At 37.3% G+C, this 19833-nt stretch overlaps 1 protein-coding gene across 2 annotated transcripts; it reads right to left on the bottom strand.

The window, feature by feature from the left end:
* Window positions 1-278: 278 nt before the first annotated feature.
* On the bottom strand, window positions 279-16494 carry LOC132844517 (carbohydrate sulfotransferase 11-like). Of its 2 annotated transcripts, none has more exons than XM_060868026.1 (3): window positions 15970-16494; window positions 7900-7976; window positions 279-3193 (listed from the first exon to the last, which is right to left on the bottom strand). In XM_060868026.1, the coding sequence occupies exons 1-3, from the start codon at window positions 16061-16063 to the stop codon at window positions 2351-2353; spliced, it is 1014 nt and encodes a 337-aa protein (XP_060724009.1). In that variant the 5' UTR covers window positions 16064-16494; the 3' UTR covers window positions 279-2350. The 2 variants fall into 2 exon arrangements, with proteins under 2 accessions (XP_060724009.1, XP_060724010.1); XM_060868027.1 differs by lacking the exon at window positions 15970-16494 and adding an exon at window positions 10301-10441.
* Between the last annotated feature and the right edge of the window lie 3339 nt (window positions 16495-19833).

Here is a 19833-nt window from a genome sequence, read left to right as displayed (position 1 = left end):
TGGATGTCTACAGTTCAAAAATATAATTTTATTTCATAGTTGTTTGCCTTAGTGGCAATTTCTAGGGGCTTCTCCTAAACAAACAAGTATCATATATGAGAACAAACGGCAAATAGCAAATATACAGTCCAGTGTTCCTTTGTACTTCCTTAAAAGAAAAAGGTTAAAGGCAAATTATATAGCAATAGAAGCCTATATGTATCCCCACCCACCCAGCTGACCCTAATACATATTACTGTACACATTTACATAATATTCATGAACTCTTTAATCTGGTCCATGGTTTTGATTTTACAGTTAACGAACTCTGCAAAAGGTTGCAATAAGATTGAGATCTACCTACAACAGAATGTCTGTACTTTACCTTCTTCAACATTGTTTCCTTTATTAGATCCAGTGAGAAGAAACATTGTTCATGTTCTATAATTTATGGATGATGGTGTATTATTGTCATGTGACTGTAATTTTTATGAAGGCCATTTATTGCAAACGAATCCCAAAAGTAAGAAAGTTCTTTCACCTCACCAATGAAGGCAATAAATGCATCATATGGTGTTATTAACATGACAATAACATGTAATCTGGCACATAGATGCTATATTCTGTGTTGTACCAGTTCTAATCTAGAACATAACACTATATTGTCTTGAGGATGTAGACTTCATGATTAGAAAGAGCAATGTTTTACATTATACAGATGTTTGTAATGAATGTGGCCTTTAGTATTCATCTTGTGAATTAAAAAACCTGAGCTACTTCTATGTTTATTAATTGTACAATTTAGGTTTCCTGTGATAGACTATGCAAAAGAAATGATATTGTTGCATATTTTATACTTAAATTTCTTTGCCTTTATGCTGCAATGTCTTCCACAGTTTCAAAAAACAGAGCCTTACACTGTAGCCATCCAATAAAAGCTGTCTTAAAAGTCTTAAGTGTACTGAAATGGTATTCAGACTAATCTTGCTCTCAGCAGGCTTTGGAAAATCCTATGAATCATGGCCAACAGCTGGACTGATATGTTTTGCATTGCTGAATTTCAATTTTCTCATCAAGCCTGGTATCTGCCTCAGGTTACAAATAGATTGCACATAGCTGTATTCACAGTCAAGTCCATTAAAACTCCTAAAAAGTCCTGATCCTTCTGTAATTTAGAGCAACTGATCCATTGTATTAGTGTATAATTATTATCTCCAACTGGAGGATCTAGTGCATATTCCTGAAAACACTGGGTGCAAGGTAAAATAAACCCTGTACAGGACAAACACTCACACCTTGGGGCAATTTAAAGTAGCCAATTCATCTGCTGGTGTGTTTTTGGGTGGAGGGAGAAAAATAGAGTGCCCAAAAATAGAGTGCACAAAAATACATGTTAAACATCACCCAGGCAGAAGTAGTTTGGGATTGAAGTCCAGACCTATAGACAATACAAGCTGCACCAATCTGCATCCTGCTCCTGAAAAATTCATTTTATTGTCTAATATCTTGTATATATTAAGATTTTTTGATTTGCTGAAGTGTAACTAATCTGCATAAAACTTGTCTATGTATTTGATATGTAAATATTTCCATAAAACACATCATAGAAACACACACACAAACGGTTCAGTTCCAAAGGTGGGGAAAAGTGAGGTCCGATTTTCTGCTTTATTTGAGCATCTGTAATAGCATCTGTAATAACAGACCTGTCGAATGCAGAGTCTAAACTGCGTGAAGTGGAGAGATTCTCCACCATTAAATGCCGTAATAAATAACTGTAAATTTCATGCTTTGTATCAAAGTGAATAAGACACGTTTCTAATACTGTTCTGGCAAACAGTGACGGTTCTCCCTCAATGTTTCTGATTCCTTACAATCCTCGTCCTCAAGGCACAAGATCAGTAACATGTTATGCATCACCTCCAGCTCACTTGGTATGCTTCCATCAAATTCTCCACAGAGGACAGACACCTGGGAAGGCCAAGTCAGTATTCATTAGGAAATAAGAAGGTACAGACAGCAGACTTCTGAGACATCATCCTGAAAGATGCCCTACATGAATCCTGTTTTCTCTACAACTCAAACGGCAACACTGTAATGTGTTCTCTCACTTTAACCTTAATTAAACTGAAAGGCAAAAAAAAGCTGAAGAGACGAGCAGAGATGAAACCCCAGCTTGAGAGAGCAAGCACTTCCAGATCGTTCAAATAGAACTGCTCTTCGTGCAAATTGATAACTGCAGTTCCACTGCATTGCATTCAGGGTCCAAAGGACCATATAGTAACCAGTGAAGGTTTTAGTACTCACAGATGAACTTGTGCGAACAAAAATAAAACTCTTTTCTGTAAATAGTAGTAAAAGGCACCAGGCCTTATTTGAACTTCAGGTAGACAGGCATGGAATAATTAAAAAGCAGAAAGTCCATCTTGTACAGGTTGTACAGCTTTTTCTGATACGCCGTGCTGATATCCTTAAAGTAGCTGGCGACCATGTCTGCTGTGGTGCGTGTACTTTTGGTCGAGCTGGGAAATGTGACTTTGTCGTCCACACCAGCCAGTTTGAGCACGTAGCTGGAGTCCTGCTGCAGCGTCTCGTACTTGCCTAGAATGTTGTAGTGTATGAGGCAGGGGTGACACAGAGAGTGTACGCGCTCCCAATGCTCGTTAAAAGGCTCTTCATTCTGCGTGCCTGGGTCCACCAGGTAGCGCACAAACTCAGAGAATGACACGTCGTCTCCACGCTCTAGTGCCTCAGGACTTGCCTCGGCGCGGTGCCGCTGGATTATCTTGGTGCCGTAACGCTTGTGAAAGGCTGTGTTGTAGCTGCGTGTGAACTTGTTGCGGTATGCTGAAACAAGGCGCTCAAAGGGTTCACGCACAAAGACAAACTTTAGGTAGGTGCGTAGACGCTGGTTGATTTCAGAGGTAGAATACTCAGACAGAGTGCGCAGGGTGCCTGGAACATGTGCCATATTGGCTGGAATCTGAAGGGGGTCTCTTTGCGTGTCGCCTGTCAGGACCATCAGAACGCGCTTCCAGTTTGTGCAAGCGACTTTGGGCACGTAGCAGTAAAGCAGGCCTTGGCGATCATCCACGATCAGGTGCTTGAGGTCCTCTGGGATCAGGACACGACGTTTATGAGTGTAAGAGTGGCACACATCCTCCAGGAGGTCACGTCGACTTTGATGCATCAGTTGAAGTGGAGACAGTTCTGTCTGAAAGAGAGAGAAGATCGGAGAGCATTTCATAAATCCTATCTATAAAGATTCTTTACCATCTGTGACATTTTTAAAAGTATCTTTAAAATGACTTATCTTTGAAATAAATAACACCAGTTCCAAAATCAAAATCAGACACTAGATGGCCAAAAGTATGTGGACACCTGGCCATCACACCAATATGCCAATATTTCCCTAATTTTTACCACAAAGTTGGAAACACAGATTTGCAAAGGGTGTTTCTGTTCGCTTCAGATTTCATGTCACTAGAACTAATGCCCGCTTTCCATCACAAAGAACCAGGTGCTGGTTCTCAGTGCTGGTTCGAAGTTGGTTCCACTGGCGAGCCTTCTAAGAACCGGTTTGCCTTTCCATGGGCTAGAGAGCCATCGCAGAGGCATATACAATGTTATACAGCAACGTTAGCGCAGCAGCGGGAAACACAAACACAACAACATGCGGTTGTTGCTTTACTGTTAATGCTCATGGCTTTGTGAACCTACAGTGACATCCAAACACGGCGACTCCTGATTTAAAATGATTTAAAAATGGTGCTAACAACGTTCTCTTTTGTCTTGTTGGTCACAGTAGCCCCACCCCCAACCCCTGACGCAACCAGTTCTTAGGTCTAGACCAGCAATGTTTTGGTACTACTTAAGCACCACTTTTCCTGCTTCAGAGCCGGTGCTTTGGCTGTCGAAAAAGAAAGAACTGATTTTAAATTAGGCTCTGGCTCTGAACCAGCACTCAAACTGCCTTGGTGGAAAAGGGGAGAAGAGGCCCAAACATTCCAGCATGACAATACCCCTGTACACAAAGCGAGCTCCATGAAGGCATGGTTTGCGATGATTAACTAGATGAGTTGAATTGCCAGCTGTACTCATCAGTCCCTAAGTAAGCAAATCCCCACAATCACTCTCCAAAATATAGTGGAAAGCCTTTGAAGGGTGGAGGTTAATATATCAGCAAAGTTATAAAATCTGGAATGGACTGTTCAAAAAGGGTATGAATTTATAGCTGTAATCTTTCTTCAGCTTTTTGCGTTTTAGCCCTGTAACCTCAACCGCTTGTGTGTATTTCATCATTTCTCCCGGACATCTCTTCAATCCGTGCTAAATTGCTTGTCAAATCTTTCATATTCAGTTTGATCCTTTTGATCCTAGTACGACAAACTTGTCAGGGTAATTGATGTGCACGGAGTGTGTTGTGTGATTGTTTAGCTCTAAATCTGTAGCAGCACAGACAGCACAGAAACACTCTCTCTCTCACTCTCAACACTGTGTCACAGTACGAAGTGCCAATGTCTTCCAATTAAAGTCATGCGCTGAGTAATTTTCCGTTTACCCACTGAGTCAGATGTTTTTTTCCTCAGTACCAGATGCACACTGAGAGCACATATTTACCTGTCTTTTAAGCAAAGACGGGGAAAACTATCCTGAGGCTGTTATTTACCGTGCAGCTGTCTGTGTTGCAGTAAACTGAAAACATTTCATAAGCTGAAATGTGGTGACAGACTTAATTGCTGGGAAATTGCTAGGCTAGCAGCAGGCTCAGCTTGTACCCAGTTATAACTTCACCACAGGTCTTTCTGTAGGAGACTACAGAAATTACACAGAAAAACAGCAACAACATGAAAATCAACAGGGTCTATCATTACATCTAAAATATGCTTAATTATTTGAAGTGGATGTGCTTTCCTGGAGTTTAAGTCAAAACAGATTAGGCTCTATTCTTCACTCTTGCTCTATTTCCTTCTAGCTACTTGGAGCTTACAAAACCCTTACACACACATGCTGTTTCAGTGACCCCTGCACACATCCATATGTCTGTTTTTTTTTAAAGCCCCTCAGCAGTGCGAGCTGTGATGTGAAAGAACTGTTCATTCCTTATGTGAAGGTAGAGGAAAGAAATGTGGCCACGTGGAAAAAGCCTTTCCTTCATGAGCCGTCTGGCCTGAACATACAGATGAGCTCGCTGTTAAAGGACATTTATTAGCTATTAGTGAGAAACCCGAGAATGCGGCACAGCTCCCACCCAAATGAAGCAGTTAGAATAAAGAGAGAGGAGTAGAAGGAGCCAAGTCAGCTTTAGAAATGACATTAAAAACCAGAAAAATCAATGACACTCTAGAGGCTAATGAATGTTACGGATATAAAAAAGAACTTTATAAAACTAAAAGTTTCTTGCAGGGGTAGGGCAACATATTATAAAGATGGGAAGCACAAAAGCGGGCTGCAATTAAAGCTGATTAAATTGTTGAATGCAACAGTTTTTATAAATAAAAACGGGATTACAAAATGTTTACAAAAATGAAATTTAAGCATATCCTAAACTTTCTGATCTTTGTCATATTTGCCTTCCTCTAACTGCCAAAACTCATAAGAGAAATAAGAATAAAAAAATACTATTATAATATATAAAAAATATATTCTGAGTTAGTCATTGTAAATTTGAATCAATTTCCTGAGCCGATTGTTTTGATTTCAATCAGGGGCGTAGATTACACGGGGGACATGTCCCCCGCACCTTTTATAAAAAGTAAATTCGTCCCCCTCACTTTTTTAGTGGAGAGTTGTGTTCACCACATGTTGAGGTTTTAATGGAGCAATGTATATAAATGCAGAGTGATTTAAAATTCAAAGAGACAAGAAAGTTTAAGATAGTCTATACATGACGTTCACGGCAATCAGTCACTCACTTGTCACGTCATCATCACGCGCCCCCAGTACTGTAGCTCGAGTCGCACCCGCAGTCCAGCATTCAGTTACGATGAGCTCAAAGTGCCAAAAAACGCTTCACTCCTTTTTTATAAAAATGTCAAGCAGTGTAAGTTGGCATATGGTATCCGAATTGTGTTGCACAATGTTTAGTAACTCTGCCTGTTGCTCTTGTTGAATAATTAGCAAGTTTTAATTTAAAGGATTATAAGGAAAAATAGCTGCTTTGACAAACGTTATATAAACTCTTTTATAACGTCTTTTGTTTTAACAAGTGTGTTATCAAAACCCTTCATATAAGAATAAAGATAATGTTGAACTGAGATTTTACAGCATGTTTAACTCTGCCAATTCCACATAATATCAAGTATGTGTCACTGTATGTACATGACAGAGACGAGGACGACGAATAGTGACATTAAAGATGTCATTTAATAATAAGGAGCAGGTAAATCACACATACATACAACGTAGTAAAGACGATAACCGACAATGAGTGAAGACAGTGGTGATGAGTATAAATAGAGTCCGGGTGAACAGACAGGTGAAGACGGGAAACAAACATGGTGGATGACGGGGTGCAAAGGATGATGGGTAATGTAAAAAAAATGTAAATAAGGTACAAAGATGTCCTTTTAATGGTACTGTCCCAGTGGCAAGCTGTTCTATTTCTTTCTTTCTTTCTGTTTTATAATCATATATAATCATAACGCATATAAAGCATGATTAAAAAAATCATGATTAAAAATAAAACCTGTCATTTACACAAGGGTTAACTAAAAAAAACAGATAACACTAGACATTTCGTCCCCCCCACTTTTTAAATGATGGCTACGCCCCTGATTTCAATGAATCAAACAACTGATTTGATTAATTCCATTTTGACTGCAGCATATAAACACTGCAAAAATTAATTGTCTTAGCTTAAAATATCTTGTCACATTTTGCTAATATTTCCTATTTTAAGATTACCATAAACCAAATTTAAGATTACTACTATATTATTATTATTAAGTTCATTTTTGAAATTCTTGTTCAATTGTTAGATCATTTTATTTATTTAACACATTTACTTCTATAAAAAAAGCTAAATTAGCTGCCAATAGAACAAGAGGTTTTCAAACATAAATCAGAAAATGTCTCAAAATAAGCTTAACATCTAATATTTTGTTTCTACATTTTGAATCTTTTAATAGAAAATATATTTTACAATATACTTAATATATTTTAGCTTTCTATAATGTCAGTTTTTACAATGAGGCACATTCATAGTGTGTGTATATCATTTTTAGTGGATTATTTTAAGCTCTCTTATTTTAAGTATCTTTAGCTCATATTCATGACGTCAACATGCATAAGTTTATGTACATCTAAACCGATTTTTTTTAAGCTACGATGTGTCTGTTAGTGTCTGGAACTGTTATAAAATAACTCTAGCTGGAACTTAACATTACAGTACTTTATAGAATTGGACATATAGAATAGAATGGGCTCTTTTGTGTTTTTCTGAGGAATTAAAGTAAAACATGACAGAAAACACCACACCCCAAATTAGTCCACTTTTGTGGTGATTTTTGTTGATCTTGGAATTGGCTAAAAAAATGGCTGCTAAACAAATCAGTAACATTTGTTTTACTCACTAACTTCCTGTTCGACCTGTCCTGTGTACATTTTGGGCTTGGTTCGTCTAGTCAAAGCTCAGTTATCAAAAAGGCTGGCATGTAAGTTAAAAAAGAGAAAGTTTGGTTCGACTTATTCAGTGAAAAGAATCAGTTCAAAATGATTCCTTCCAGAATTGGACATTAAACTTTCCCTGTCTCTCTGTGTGTCTTCTTCAATACTAAAGAAAATACATTTTTCAAAAACTCAATTTGGATAGCAGTGAATTTACCACCTTTGTATCTCGTCTCTTGGATTTAATAAGTCTCTGTGAGGCAGAAGATAAAGTGTCATGTGAGAAAGCTGTGTTCTGTGAGTTATACTCACAGCGTCAGTAGTATAAAGAGCTTGGAGTGGACTCCTCACTGACTTCCTGCCTCCTCCGGCCTCCCCACTGTCCTGTGCTGGTGCCAAAGAAAGACAAAGAAACTAATTTTTTTCTTTTTCTTTTTAAAACTTGAAAAACCAAATAGAAATACTGGTGCTACAATACACCAGAAAGTAATGGCAAGATTACTGATAAAGTCTGATACAGAAAAATAATAAATGTGTGCTCTGTGAGTAAGACGTTACTATACCATAGACTGACCACAGATCTCTTTTACAGCCAAGAAAGACTGACACCTTTCACCCTTTCCCTTTGGACAGCAATTGTTTTAAAAAAAAAACAATTGCAAAACAGCTTTAACACAGATTATTTAAAGCAGATGGGTTCAATGTTGAGGATCAGGTGACGTACGATATTACAAAATCCTGTAGGGTGACAACATGAATGTGTCCATGCTGATTGATATAAAGCAAACAGTACAATATACAGTAGAATAACGAATTGGTTTATTTAGAGCTGACGAAGTGAGCATCCAGGTTTTACATGACAACATGCGCAGAGTTCTGAGTAAAAAGTCCAGGGCATTTTAAAAGAATTTTCCTACAGCAGCTGGAGGTCAAACATTATGAGTTACAAGCTTTATTTGAGCACAGAATTAGACAGAGACCTATTGAATTAGCATGAGGATTTGTTTTTTTTGGATGAAGATTACAAAGCAATTAAAGCAGTAGCTCAGGAAATTAGCATCTGCTAAATGCTGGAAATATAAATGTAACTGTAATTAAAGAAAAAAAGAATGCTTGGCAAAACCTTTAAGTGTCCAGTGTAACACTTCATAGTTACTAGTAGCACAGTGATTATGTTATCTAAAAAAAAAAAAAAAATAAAAAATAAAAAAAAAAGAGATAAATGTAAGTCGATTTGGATGAGGGCATCCGCCAGAAGAGTACATACAAATAGTTCATATTATTTATTTATTTATTTGAATTCAGGTGTCTAAAATAACAGAACAATGAAGTCGCGTTTCTGTAATATATTTAACGCATGTTTCCATGAGGACCGATTCTGATTTTAGCTGTGTCTGTGTTGGACTTGGACAAGATTGAAAAAATACTGTCTTACTACAGATTTGATTGTGGCTGTTAACAGCCTCTTTCTAGTTAAGGGCAATCATTTTGGATAAAAACAAAAGTGAACAGGGATTTTCAGGGGCTATTGTATGAGATTTACCGAACATATATATGATTTCCATGCATCATTTCCAGTGTATTGAAAAGGTCAATGTAAACTGCTAGGATTATTAGCAAACCTAATAATGTATCTGTAGTTAGTGGTAGAAAATAGTAATTAAAACATTTAAAAGTTAAGCAGTGCAGACTGTGTTTACAGTAAGATACAGAGTCGCTCAAGTGTTTTACATGACGTCTATTAAGATTGAATAGGAAACTGAGGTTAGATGAAAGAGAAAAACAAGGTCATTATTCATATAGATGTCCAGGTGCTGACTAGTATAGTTCAGAGTCTTTAAATCATACAAACCCCAGTGTGACCAAGAAAAATCCTCACCCTAAAACTATGTATTCTGGGTGTGAATTTGGCTTGACTGGCCACTCACTTTCTAGCGTTCACTTTCAAGCAGCAAACACTGCCTACATTCCTTCCATACCGGTGTGTATTTGTGTCTGTGCCAGGTACCGTATGCTTACAGCGAGTATTTTATAGTGCAGAGAGTAGATTGAATTTTGATGGATTGCAGGGTAAATGGATTCCTGTGCAGGTTTGGACTCGACAATGTTTACACCACACTCACACACTGAGCAAACATACAACACTCAACTCTCCTGGAGGTCTCGGATGCTAAAATGTTCATTAGTCTTTTAGAAAATCTTTGCTGTCCCCGGTCAAATCTGTGACAAAAGTCTGACAGAAACACACAACTAAAGGAAGTCTCTGCCTTGAACTATTAGTCTCTTATTAAAATTAATGTACAAATGTTTTATGAAATTCTGTATTTTTCGGTTGAAGCTTGATTTATCAAAATGCTGCTGTCTTTTTTTAGCCCCTGCTTCATTTTGAGCTAAAAAGACGCGCTTTAATCCTTTTGTCATCCATCTCTCTCACCTCATCATCTATGCATTCTACTTACAAGAATCCAAAGCTTTAACTTTCATGCGAATACCATCTGTGCCATCGTTCACATGGTTTACTAACCATCCAAGTCTCTGTTGCAACTCAGCACAACTGTATGGCATAACTGCATTGCACTCTTCAACACTGAGGCTAAAGTTTTGTGGTCTCTACTACTTCTCTGCTGGATTTCTCATTAATATCGCATTGAACACTGTCAGAAAATGGAGAGTGAGAAAAGAAGTTCTTTCTCTTTTGTGTTTAGAACCTAACCGTAGTGGTTATGGTGGCTTAGTGGTTCTCATTGCATCTCTGGGGTTGTTGGTCCAATTCCTGCTTCCTCCCTGGTGCATAGTTTGCATATTCTCCCCCTGCTTCAGGTTCTCTCTGCTTCTCTGGTTTTCTCCACGAGTCCTAAGACATGTGTTGTAGGCACAATGTCATATATATATATATATATATATATATATATATATATATAAATTGAATGTTGTCTTTAAAATGTAAACAAACTAATCAAGTATCACTGACATATCACTATGTTTCTCAACACAAATAATTCAGTGTAGGCTTGTATTAGTAAGATGTTTGCACCTGGTGGATGAAGAGAATGAAACTAGTGGGTATTGTGGCACCGCCAGAGGCTGCTATAAAATAAGATTCCTCAGTTATTTACAACATTTTTCCAGTCACATAAAAGTTTAAAATAATATCTGAATTATTTCAACATCATTAAACAAGGCTTCTCAACTTGTCAGTTTTGATCTTACTCAAAAAATTCACAATGCTTCAATATTTATAAAAATCTATGTATTTAAATTCACTAAGTTGCTATGAGATCCTATGCCAAGTATCTTTATGGTTGTGGGAACACACAGATGGTTATAGCAAAACAATATGCACTTAATATGGTTAACCTTTGACACTTAATATGCAGTATATTCACCGTCAGCCAAATTATCACCATCAAAATAGATTACATGTTTAGAAATTATAATCATAAATGCACACAGTTTTTTTACACTATTCTCAGTCTTGTTTAAAATATTTACTACTATATTCACTGCTATATAAATTGTATACTGTACGTGTCGGTACGGAGTAATTCAACATATTGAATGAGTTTCTGGAAACTGTGGGAGTGTGAGAAAATGTAAAGAGGCCAAGAGAATGTCAAAGTTAGGAAAGTGGATTAGAAAAAAAAGTGTTCTCTTTTTGGTTCTTGCCTTTTCTCCATCTCTCTCTCTCTCTCTCTCTCTCTCTCTCTCTCTTTCTGTGTGTGTGTTTGTGTGTCCACGCTCCAGTGAGACTTGGCAAAGCAGTACTGCACTTGTCTGTGAACAGTGAACCCACTCACCCTGTCCACACCAATGATAGCCTGAAACACATTAAAGACTCTCATGGTGTGATTAATACTCACATTCAACTCAAATCCACACACCATACTTTATTATATGACAAAGCACCTGCAAATACACACCTGAATGTAGCTGGATGGATGTGGTTAGCAACAATACTGATGTAGGCTGGAACATTCAATCAAGTCTATTCTGTGTCAGGAAGACATAACCCAGACCATTACACCACCACCATCATCAAACTGCTGACACCAGGCAGGTTGGAGCCATGAATTCATGCCAAATTCTGACCCTACAATCTGCAAGTTTCAGTAAAAATCGAGATTCATCAAACCTAGTGAACGTTGTGCACTGTAGTCCACTGTTCTTGGCAGTTCTGAGATGTGTTTCTACTCACTACACTTGTAAAGAATGGCTATTTGAGTTATCCTAGCTTTTCTGTTGAGTGGAACCTGTCTGGTCATTCTCCACTGACCTTTCTCATCAGCAAGGTGTTTCCACCCGCAGAACTGCTGCTGGATGTTTTTGTTTTTCACACCATTTCGTGTAAACTCTACAGAGAGCGCTGAGTGTGAAAAATGCAGAAGATCAGCACTGCCAATCTGGTACCACCACACTTTCCTCATGTCATCTCAGACAGGATCTCATGTCTGATGTGAACATTAACAGCTCTTGACCTGTATCTGCATGATTCTCTGCATTGTGCTCCTGTCAGAAGATTTTGCGGACTGGATAATAATTGCACAAATATGCAAGTGTACAGATGTTTTTAATAGAGTGGCCTGTGAATGTACGTCACATAAAAACGATCAGCTCTTAACACAGTCTAAAAAAGCAGCCTCCACCCAATTGGAAAGTCTATCCTGGAAAACAAAAAGCACTACATTGGACAAAGCATACTTTTTAAAGACCTAAAAGCTCAGGGACAGAGTTAAAGACAGTCAGAGATTTCATCCATTAAAGATTTCAATGACACCAAGTTGCACTATTGCCCAAAGTTTACCAGAACATTACTGCACGTCATCAGATCTAATGGACTGTGCCATTATGCAATTTACTATGTAAAAATGAAAATAAATAAATAAATAAAATAAATCATGGACCTCAGTTAGTGCACTAGGTCACTCATCCCTTGGGCATGATGTACCTGCAAACAGTGTGTATAACAATGTTGTATAGCAAAATAACAGGAAAAGATCAGATATAACGTCAATGAAAATGAAAAACAAATAGCAAAAAGAACGAAAAACAGGATGTAAAACAGACTAAACAGCAGGCAATGTGAAACCAACAAATGACAGAATATCAACATAGAGAAAGCGATGATCCAAGATCATTAATATATCTTTAAGCCCATCATGTCTAGAGTAAAGTAATCTCCATTTGGATGACTGATAGTGCAGGCTGAATCATGGGTTTTATGTAAGCAGGTTGGCTTTGGTTACAGATATAATTTGCAGATATGAGACAGTTATTAGAGCATGGCTTTAAGCCACATGAGAACAACAAAGTGTCTCTAATCCACAGCACTCCAACCATAATATAAAATGGAGAAAAAGAGCAAATATGTGAAGTCTAACTACAGATAATTGTCTCTACGTTAACACAAAAATCTACTGATAACCAGCAGTAGATATTTAATATCTATTAAATATTAAAGCACTTCAGTCTGTCAGCTCCACTTCACCTAAATCCATTATGAGCCTGTACACCTTTCTACACTATGCTTTTAACCTATGACGCTTTCTTGGGGTTCGGATCACTTGACTCTTTGGTGTCAAATCGCCTGCGTCACTGTGAACCATTACTGTGTGCATGTTTTACTGAATCCTTCCACAAGTAGATTTCATGCATCAGTGTCAGCACTATATATAAATTCCCTGATCAAGCGATATCCAGCGCTACAGCAGAGGAACAAACATAGAGGACAAACCAGAATTTGTGACTCTGAATAGCAGCAGTGTGTGTGTGTGTGTGTGTGTGTGTGTGTGTGTGTGTGTGTGTGTGTGTGTGTGTGTGTGTGTGTACGAAAGAGAACTGTCTGCTGCGGCATTATTTCCCTTGAGAATTTCACTTTAGCTTAAATAACATTCCTCTGCGTCTGTACATGGTGGTTGATATAGCTGCATGTTTTAGTTGTTGTTAGAAATCTTTGGCGTGTTCACTGAGGCCCCAGCTTATTCACAGAGTGTGTTCACTGTGGCCTCACCCCACCAACATCCTGCCCCCACACCTCTCTTTTTTTCAGGCAGTTTGAGGAGGATAATGTGGGTCCCTGTGCTGGCTATGAAGGGAGTTCTGTATGAAGACCCTTTAGGGAATGAACGACCTCTGCAAACGTATAACAGCTAGTGTTGGGCTGAGGGCTGCTCTATATCTAGTAAGAGGAACCAAAGAATTTTCAATTTTTTTTCCTGAATGTTAGTTCATTTTAAATGCCAACAAAGAACAAATCAAATGCGTTTTATTTCCCAGTCTGATTTTAAAGGTTAATTTAAAGACTGTTAAAATATTTTTTACTTCCTTTTTAAAAAAAAACAAAAACTCCATAAGATATTTTTGTTATATGAGATATAATGTTGAAATAAAAAGATTTTTTTTTTAAAACGACATCTAGATAAAACGATAAAGAACAGTCCAAACGAAAAAACAAACACAAATACGTTTATGTTATTAAATTTGTTTAAAAAAAAAAAAAAAAGCACAGCAGACGGTGTACAAAGCATTAGACAGCGCAGACTAATAACAACATTCCTCACCTCACAGTGCCCTAGTTCAGGTAAAGGGGGAGGATGAAGAGGCCAGTCATGCTGGGAGTTCAGCTCAGAAGCAAAGCTATTACTTAAAAGCTTTGTGTATAGCCAGCATTTTAAAGTGCCACAGCATGTATACATAATACATATACATGTTATTATACAAGAAATATTTTAATGCTAATTTCAGACATTTACAATTCAATGGAGATAAGGAATAACTGAAGAAAGACCACAGCTGAAGTACCTCCTTCTTCCTACATGGCAAAAAAGTCATATTAGCAGGTGAAAATATCCTGATTATAGTCAAATATATCTAGTATTTCCTGGATAAGCTTAATGTAATAAGCCAAATTTATATATTTTTCAATAAGGCCAATTTCAAGATTTTTTTATTTATTTCAAGTTTTGAATATTTCTGTTCTATTGGCAGATGATTTTTGCTTCTTTCTCAAAATTTATTTAGCAAAATTATCTACCAACAGAACAGGATTTCTGAAGGATTTCCAGAAGTAAGCATATCTAAAAAAAAAAAAAATGGAAAAACTTATAGGCTCACCGGATGGTTTGATGAGCATGAAAATTAGGTATAAATATTAAGCTGAATCTGTCTAGTTATCCGCTGCTAAACTACATGCCAAGCTGGCATGTGCTGGCTGAATAGACTGGCCAAGATGTTTGGGGAAAAGTAGATATGGCACATCAGCTGGTGCTGGTTGCGTGATTTGGTTGATTTGGTCACATACACAAGCTCTAACAATCCTGTATGGATTTTGCTGAAGACTATACAAGTACACTAAATTTATTAAAATTGAACATTTCTTTAAAAAATTATCTTCACTGTTGCACTGATAAATGGTAAGTCATATTACACACTGGCAACGCGTTTTGATGTGGCAGACACCAGAAACATCAATTCTCCGAAAGCCATTGTGGCAAAATCAATTCAAGATCACAAATCATGTTGCTGATTATGTAAACTATAACAAAACATACTGAATTCATTTTAAAGCCATCAGTCTCTACATGCAGCTGGTATTGGCTCTACGCACACAACTGTCCTGAAGGCAAATCTAAACACTTTTAGCTTGTCTGAAAGCTCTCTTTGTAGGTGAGGTTTGAGAGGAGGGAAAGAGATGAGTTGAGAGAGTTCAAACTTGCATTACTATTACACATCATACATTAATGGGCGTATCAATTAGTTTACTTTTACAGTGGTTACCACACAGGCGCGCACACACAGGGCACACACACACAGGCGCGCACACACAGGGCGCACACACACACAGGCGCGCACACACAGGGCACACACACACAGGCGCGCACACACTGTTTGATGAATTAAACACTCATTAAACAAACCTCAGGAGTTTCCACATGGGAAGTATTCCACTGATGTGTTGGCAGTGTCTAGTTTTCCTAATTCAGTCGATTTCATGGGGAATATTGGTCTAAACATAGAACTCTGTGTACAAATATGCAGCAATATCCAATAATATGAGTACAAAATTCAACTAGATTTGCAAGCATAGTAAAACCTAATGTAAGAACAATGCCATCTTTACTGTGAACCTTGGTAATTTAGCTTAAGCGTAATCACAGAATCACCAGGTTCAGAAAAGAGCTGAATAGAGTCGTAACAAAGCGGAATCGACACAGGACAAAAAGAGATGAATAGAGTCGTAACAAAGCGGAATCGACACAGGACAAAAAGAGATGAATAGAGTCGTAACAAAGCGGACAAAAAAGAACGGGTATAAGAACAGAAATGTGTTGAGTAGAATCGTAACCATGCGGAATCGGTTCAGTGCAGAACAGTAAGATCACTCACCTAGTTTCAAGTGACTCTGAAAATAAAATATAAGCATAATGAAGGACCCCAGGCACATAGCAAGCACCATGCGGTTGATTTTCGGCTTTCTCATATTGCGCTGTGTCTGTGGTTCTGTACTTCATAGAGAAAGACCGTGTAAAGGCTTTCAGTGTGTCGCTGAGCTCCGTGAGTCGCACAGAAAACCCACACGGTTCTCCTGGGAAGCCAGAAGTCGCTCTTCACTCGTCCGGTTCTTCATCACTGTGTGTGTGTGTGTGTGTGTGTGTGTGTGTGTATCGAACCGGTCTGGAGCAGAAGCAGTCCGAATGTGAAAACGATGGAGGCAGGACAGCCTCTTCTCACTTAGCAGCTGCCAACTAATCAGCTGGACGCTATTAGGAAAGAAAAAAGTAGGAGTTGGCTAAAGCCTCCCTGACATGGCAGCCAGCGAACTTCCGGCGGTCGCGTGCAGTAGTCGACTATTGATTGATATTAGCTTTACATGCTATGTTCTATGTAAAGAAAGATGATAGCCTACTTTTCCTTTAGCACCTTTTCATTTACTCCCTTAAATATTTCTAGGCCTAAGACAATTTGTTTGGGTCATATATATATATATATATATATATATATATATATATATATATATATATATACATACACACACACACACACACACACACACACACACACACACACACACACACACACTTGGCATTTGTATGAATTGTTAGCTTTAAGTCCCAGAACTCCTGTAAGGTTAGCTTTTCCTGGTTGGCAGTCTCTCCATACTAATACGCTGTGCTACTGCTAATAAGGGAGCTGTTTATATCTCGATGCTATTTACATTTTAAACATTTTATAGTGAAAGCAAAGAAAGTTTTACACTTATTGTGTTCTTCACCATCGCCTAAATAAATACTGTATGTAAGATAAAATCTGTTGTTAAGAACAAAAACTAGAAAATAACAAAACAACAAAACCACTTTGAATAGGAGAGGAAACCCCTGAAGCACAGTGAAAACTGCACACACACACACACACACACACACACACACACACACAGGGTAGGGTTGAGGTGGGAATTGACTCCACAACCCTGGAGGTATAAGGCAAATGTGATAACCACTAAAATAACCACCAAAATGATTTACAGGATCCTACTAGATCTAGACTGATGCTAGTTAACTATTTTTGTGTGTTACTCTGCAGCTTCTTTTACTATTTATGTGCAAAATCCATTGAAAATAAAAAACATCTTGCAATGATAACATTTTGGAATGTTTAACTGCATGCTTTCTCAGATTCAATATTAAAAGAGACATTTTTACAATTTAATTTATAACCATTACAATGACTAAATGGCATCTAGTGTGGTCTGGCAATCAGGAAAGTTATTTTACTGTAGAATTTAATTATGCAAATAATCCATTTAGACTGGAATAAACTTCTTGACAATTATCAGACGGACAGATTTGGGAGACCATTCGTTCTTACTATTAACAAGAAAATTGCATCTCATTCACCAATTTGAATTCAAGATTTGTTTCTTCTTCAAAGCCTTTTGAGGCCATCCTACATTTGGTGGAAAAACAAATATAGTTACTTGTTAATGACAACTGCTGATAATAGTTTGTTCAAATTTATTAGGTGCTAAATAATTTATACCAACAAATTAAAATATGAAGGTTAAAGCAGAACCACCAATTCAACATGAAGTTGTATTTTGTGTGTAGGTTCTTTGTGTTCCTAACACTTGCCCATTCTAACTCCAACAGATTAGATCACCAAGTCCAGATGCCTCCTCCCTTTTCCTGGATCTCTTCAAACACAGCTTTCCCAATCACATACACACTGTTTTTTCACATACACACTCTGGATGCAGTAAATCTCAAACTTATTTACTCTAGGTACTTTATCTTTCTTTACTTCAGTTAATCACATGCTGACTGCCTTTATGGTAGGGCTTGTAGCTGTATAGTCATACCACAGACCATTGAACTTTTATAAGCAATATTTAAAAAAATTAATTAAGTACTCTGCTGCCACCTACTGAAAAAAATAACTGAATACACTAATATTATTAGATACATTATTGCTTTTCATAAGGATTAAAAAAATTCACAACTAGGTTTAAACTAGGTGGAATTTTCCCAACTAAATAAATCAAACGGTTCATGAGTCGACAATTCCACAACAATTACTGGGAAGCTCTGCATTATTACTTAACATTATTATAAGCTCTGATTATTACTTAACATTTTGCTGTCCTGAAGACTTTAGCAGTAGTTGTATAGCATGCATATACATTTTCTGAGTATCTGGTCTTTTCATTTTAATGTGGGTCAGTAGGTGAGATGACAAGTTACATGTTTTTTTTGAAAGTAAGGGTAAAAAAAATGAATAGTTCATTGCCACACCAAACTCAGCTGTTTTGTATCATAAAAGAATAAGGAATGTGCACTCAGCAATGGAAACAATTCTGATAGAGGAGACTAAGGTGTAGTACAACATTATTCCTTGGAGTGGTGAAATTTTTAAGAAACGTTTAAAAATTCTTTATTGTTCTGGAGAAAAGAATGAAATGAGAACTTGTAGAACTTGCGAGTGTGTTTCCATTATTTTACAGCAACAGATTGTACTGTTCCTGACTTTAGAGCTGACTCATTTAATAAGTAACATGTGCTACAAGCACAAATACAGCCACCTAACACCTTTGTGGCTACAACCACAAATCATGAATGTTGTGAAATCCAGCTTGCAAGAAAAGAATGTGACAGGTTATGTGTCTGTCATCATGTAACAATGGCAAGCCAGTCATATTGCAACCTGAAGGATAAGGACAAAAAAACTTTGTATGACAGCCTTATCCAGAGCAATTTACATTTATCTCATTTACACAACTAAACAATGAAGGGTTAAGGACCTTGCTCAAGTAGCAGCTTGACAATCACAAACTTCTAGTCAGTAGTCCAACATTTTAACCACTGAGCTACTGAAATACGTATCCCATTTTCACCCTGTGTGTTTCATTCAGGTTTTCCAATTTCCTCTCACCTTTTCAAAACAGATGGATTGGCAACTCCAAATAACCACAATTTCCTTTGCCCAGCGTTCCTGGGATAGGCTCGAGATCCTCCACGATCCTGACCAGACTACTGAAGATGAATAAATGACTGAAACCTTGCCAAATCTAAGATTCTAAAATAGCTAAAACTTGCCCTGATCTAAATCCTCAGCATGGGTTTTACATGCTGAAAGTTATACTGGAAGATTGAAGTCATATAGTGGGAACATATACAGTAGTAGTGGAACACATGCATACATACATTGGACATGAGCAGGCAGGAAAATGTATGAAACATTTTTTATATCATCATTTTGTTAATGATTGCACATACAGTATGGCTAAGAATGTGATTCAAGAGTTTAATGTCATATTTACAGGAACAGTCTGTTACACCATACAATTAAATTCCTAATCACTGTGAATGAGTAAGTATTAATGTGTTATTTATACTGAATAAAGTAAAGCACTGAAGTATATCACTCTAGATTTGGTAAAATCAAGTTGAAACAGAACAATGGCATTTTCTTTCAAAACAGGAATGAATAATAAGATAAAGAGATTGGCCAGAGATCAGATTCTTTGAATTAACTGCCACAATGCTGTAACTGAAACCTTTTTTTGTTTTTTTGAACAGGGAAGATTTCTAGTATCTGGTGACATGTGAGTCACAGACATGTATTAAACATGATCAGACTTCCCTATTCAACTTCCTTACTAGATGACAATGCTGTTCTCTTTATTTATTTATTTATTTGTTTGTTTGTTTGTTTTCATTTTAAAGAACACTTTACTTGTATATGACTTATCTGTCT

This window comes from Tachysurus vachellii, chromosome 4 (assembly GCF_030014155.1).
Source record: "Tachysurus vachellii isolate PV-2020 chromosome 4, HZAU_Pvac_v1, whole genome shotgun sequence".
NCBI classification, from domain to species: Eukaryota; Metazoa; Chordata; class Actinopteri; order Siluriformes; family Bagridae; genus Tachysurus; species Tachysurus vachellii.
This window is presented reverse-complemented; position numbering and strand designations above follow the sequence as displayed.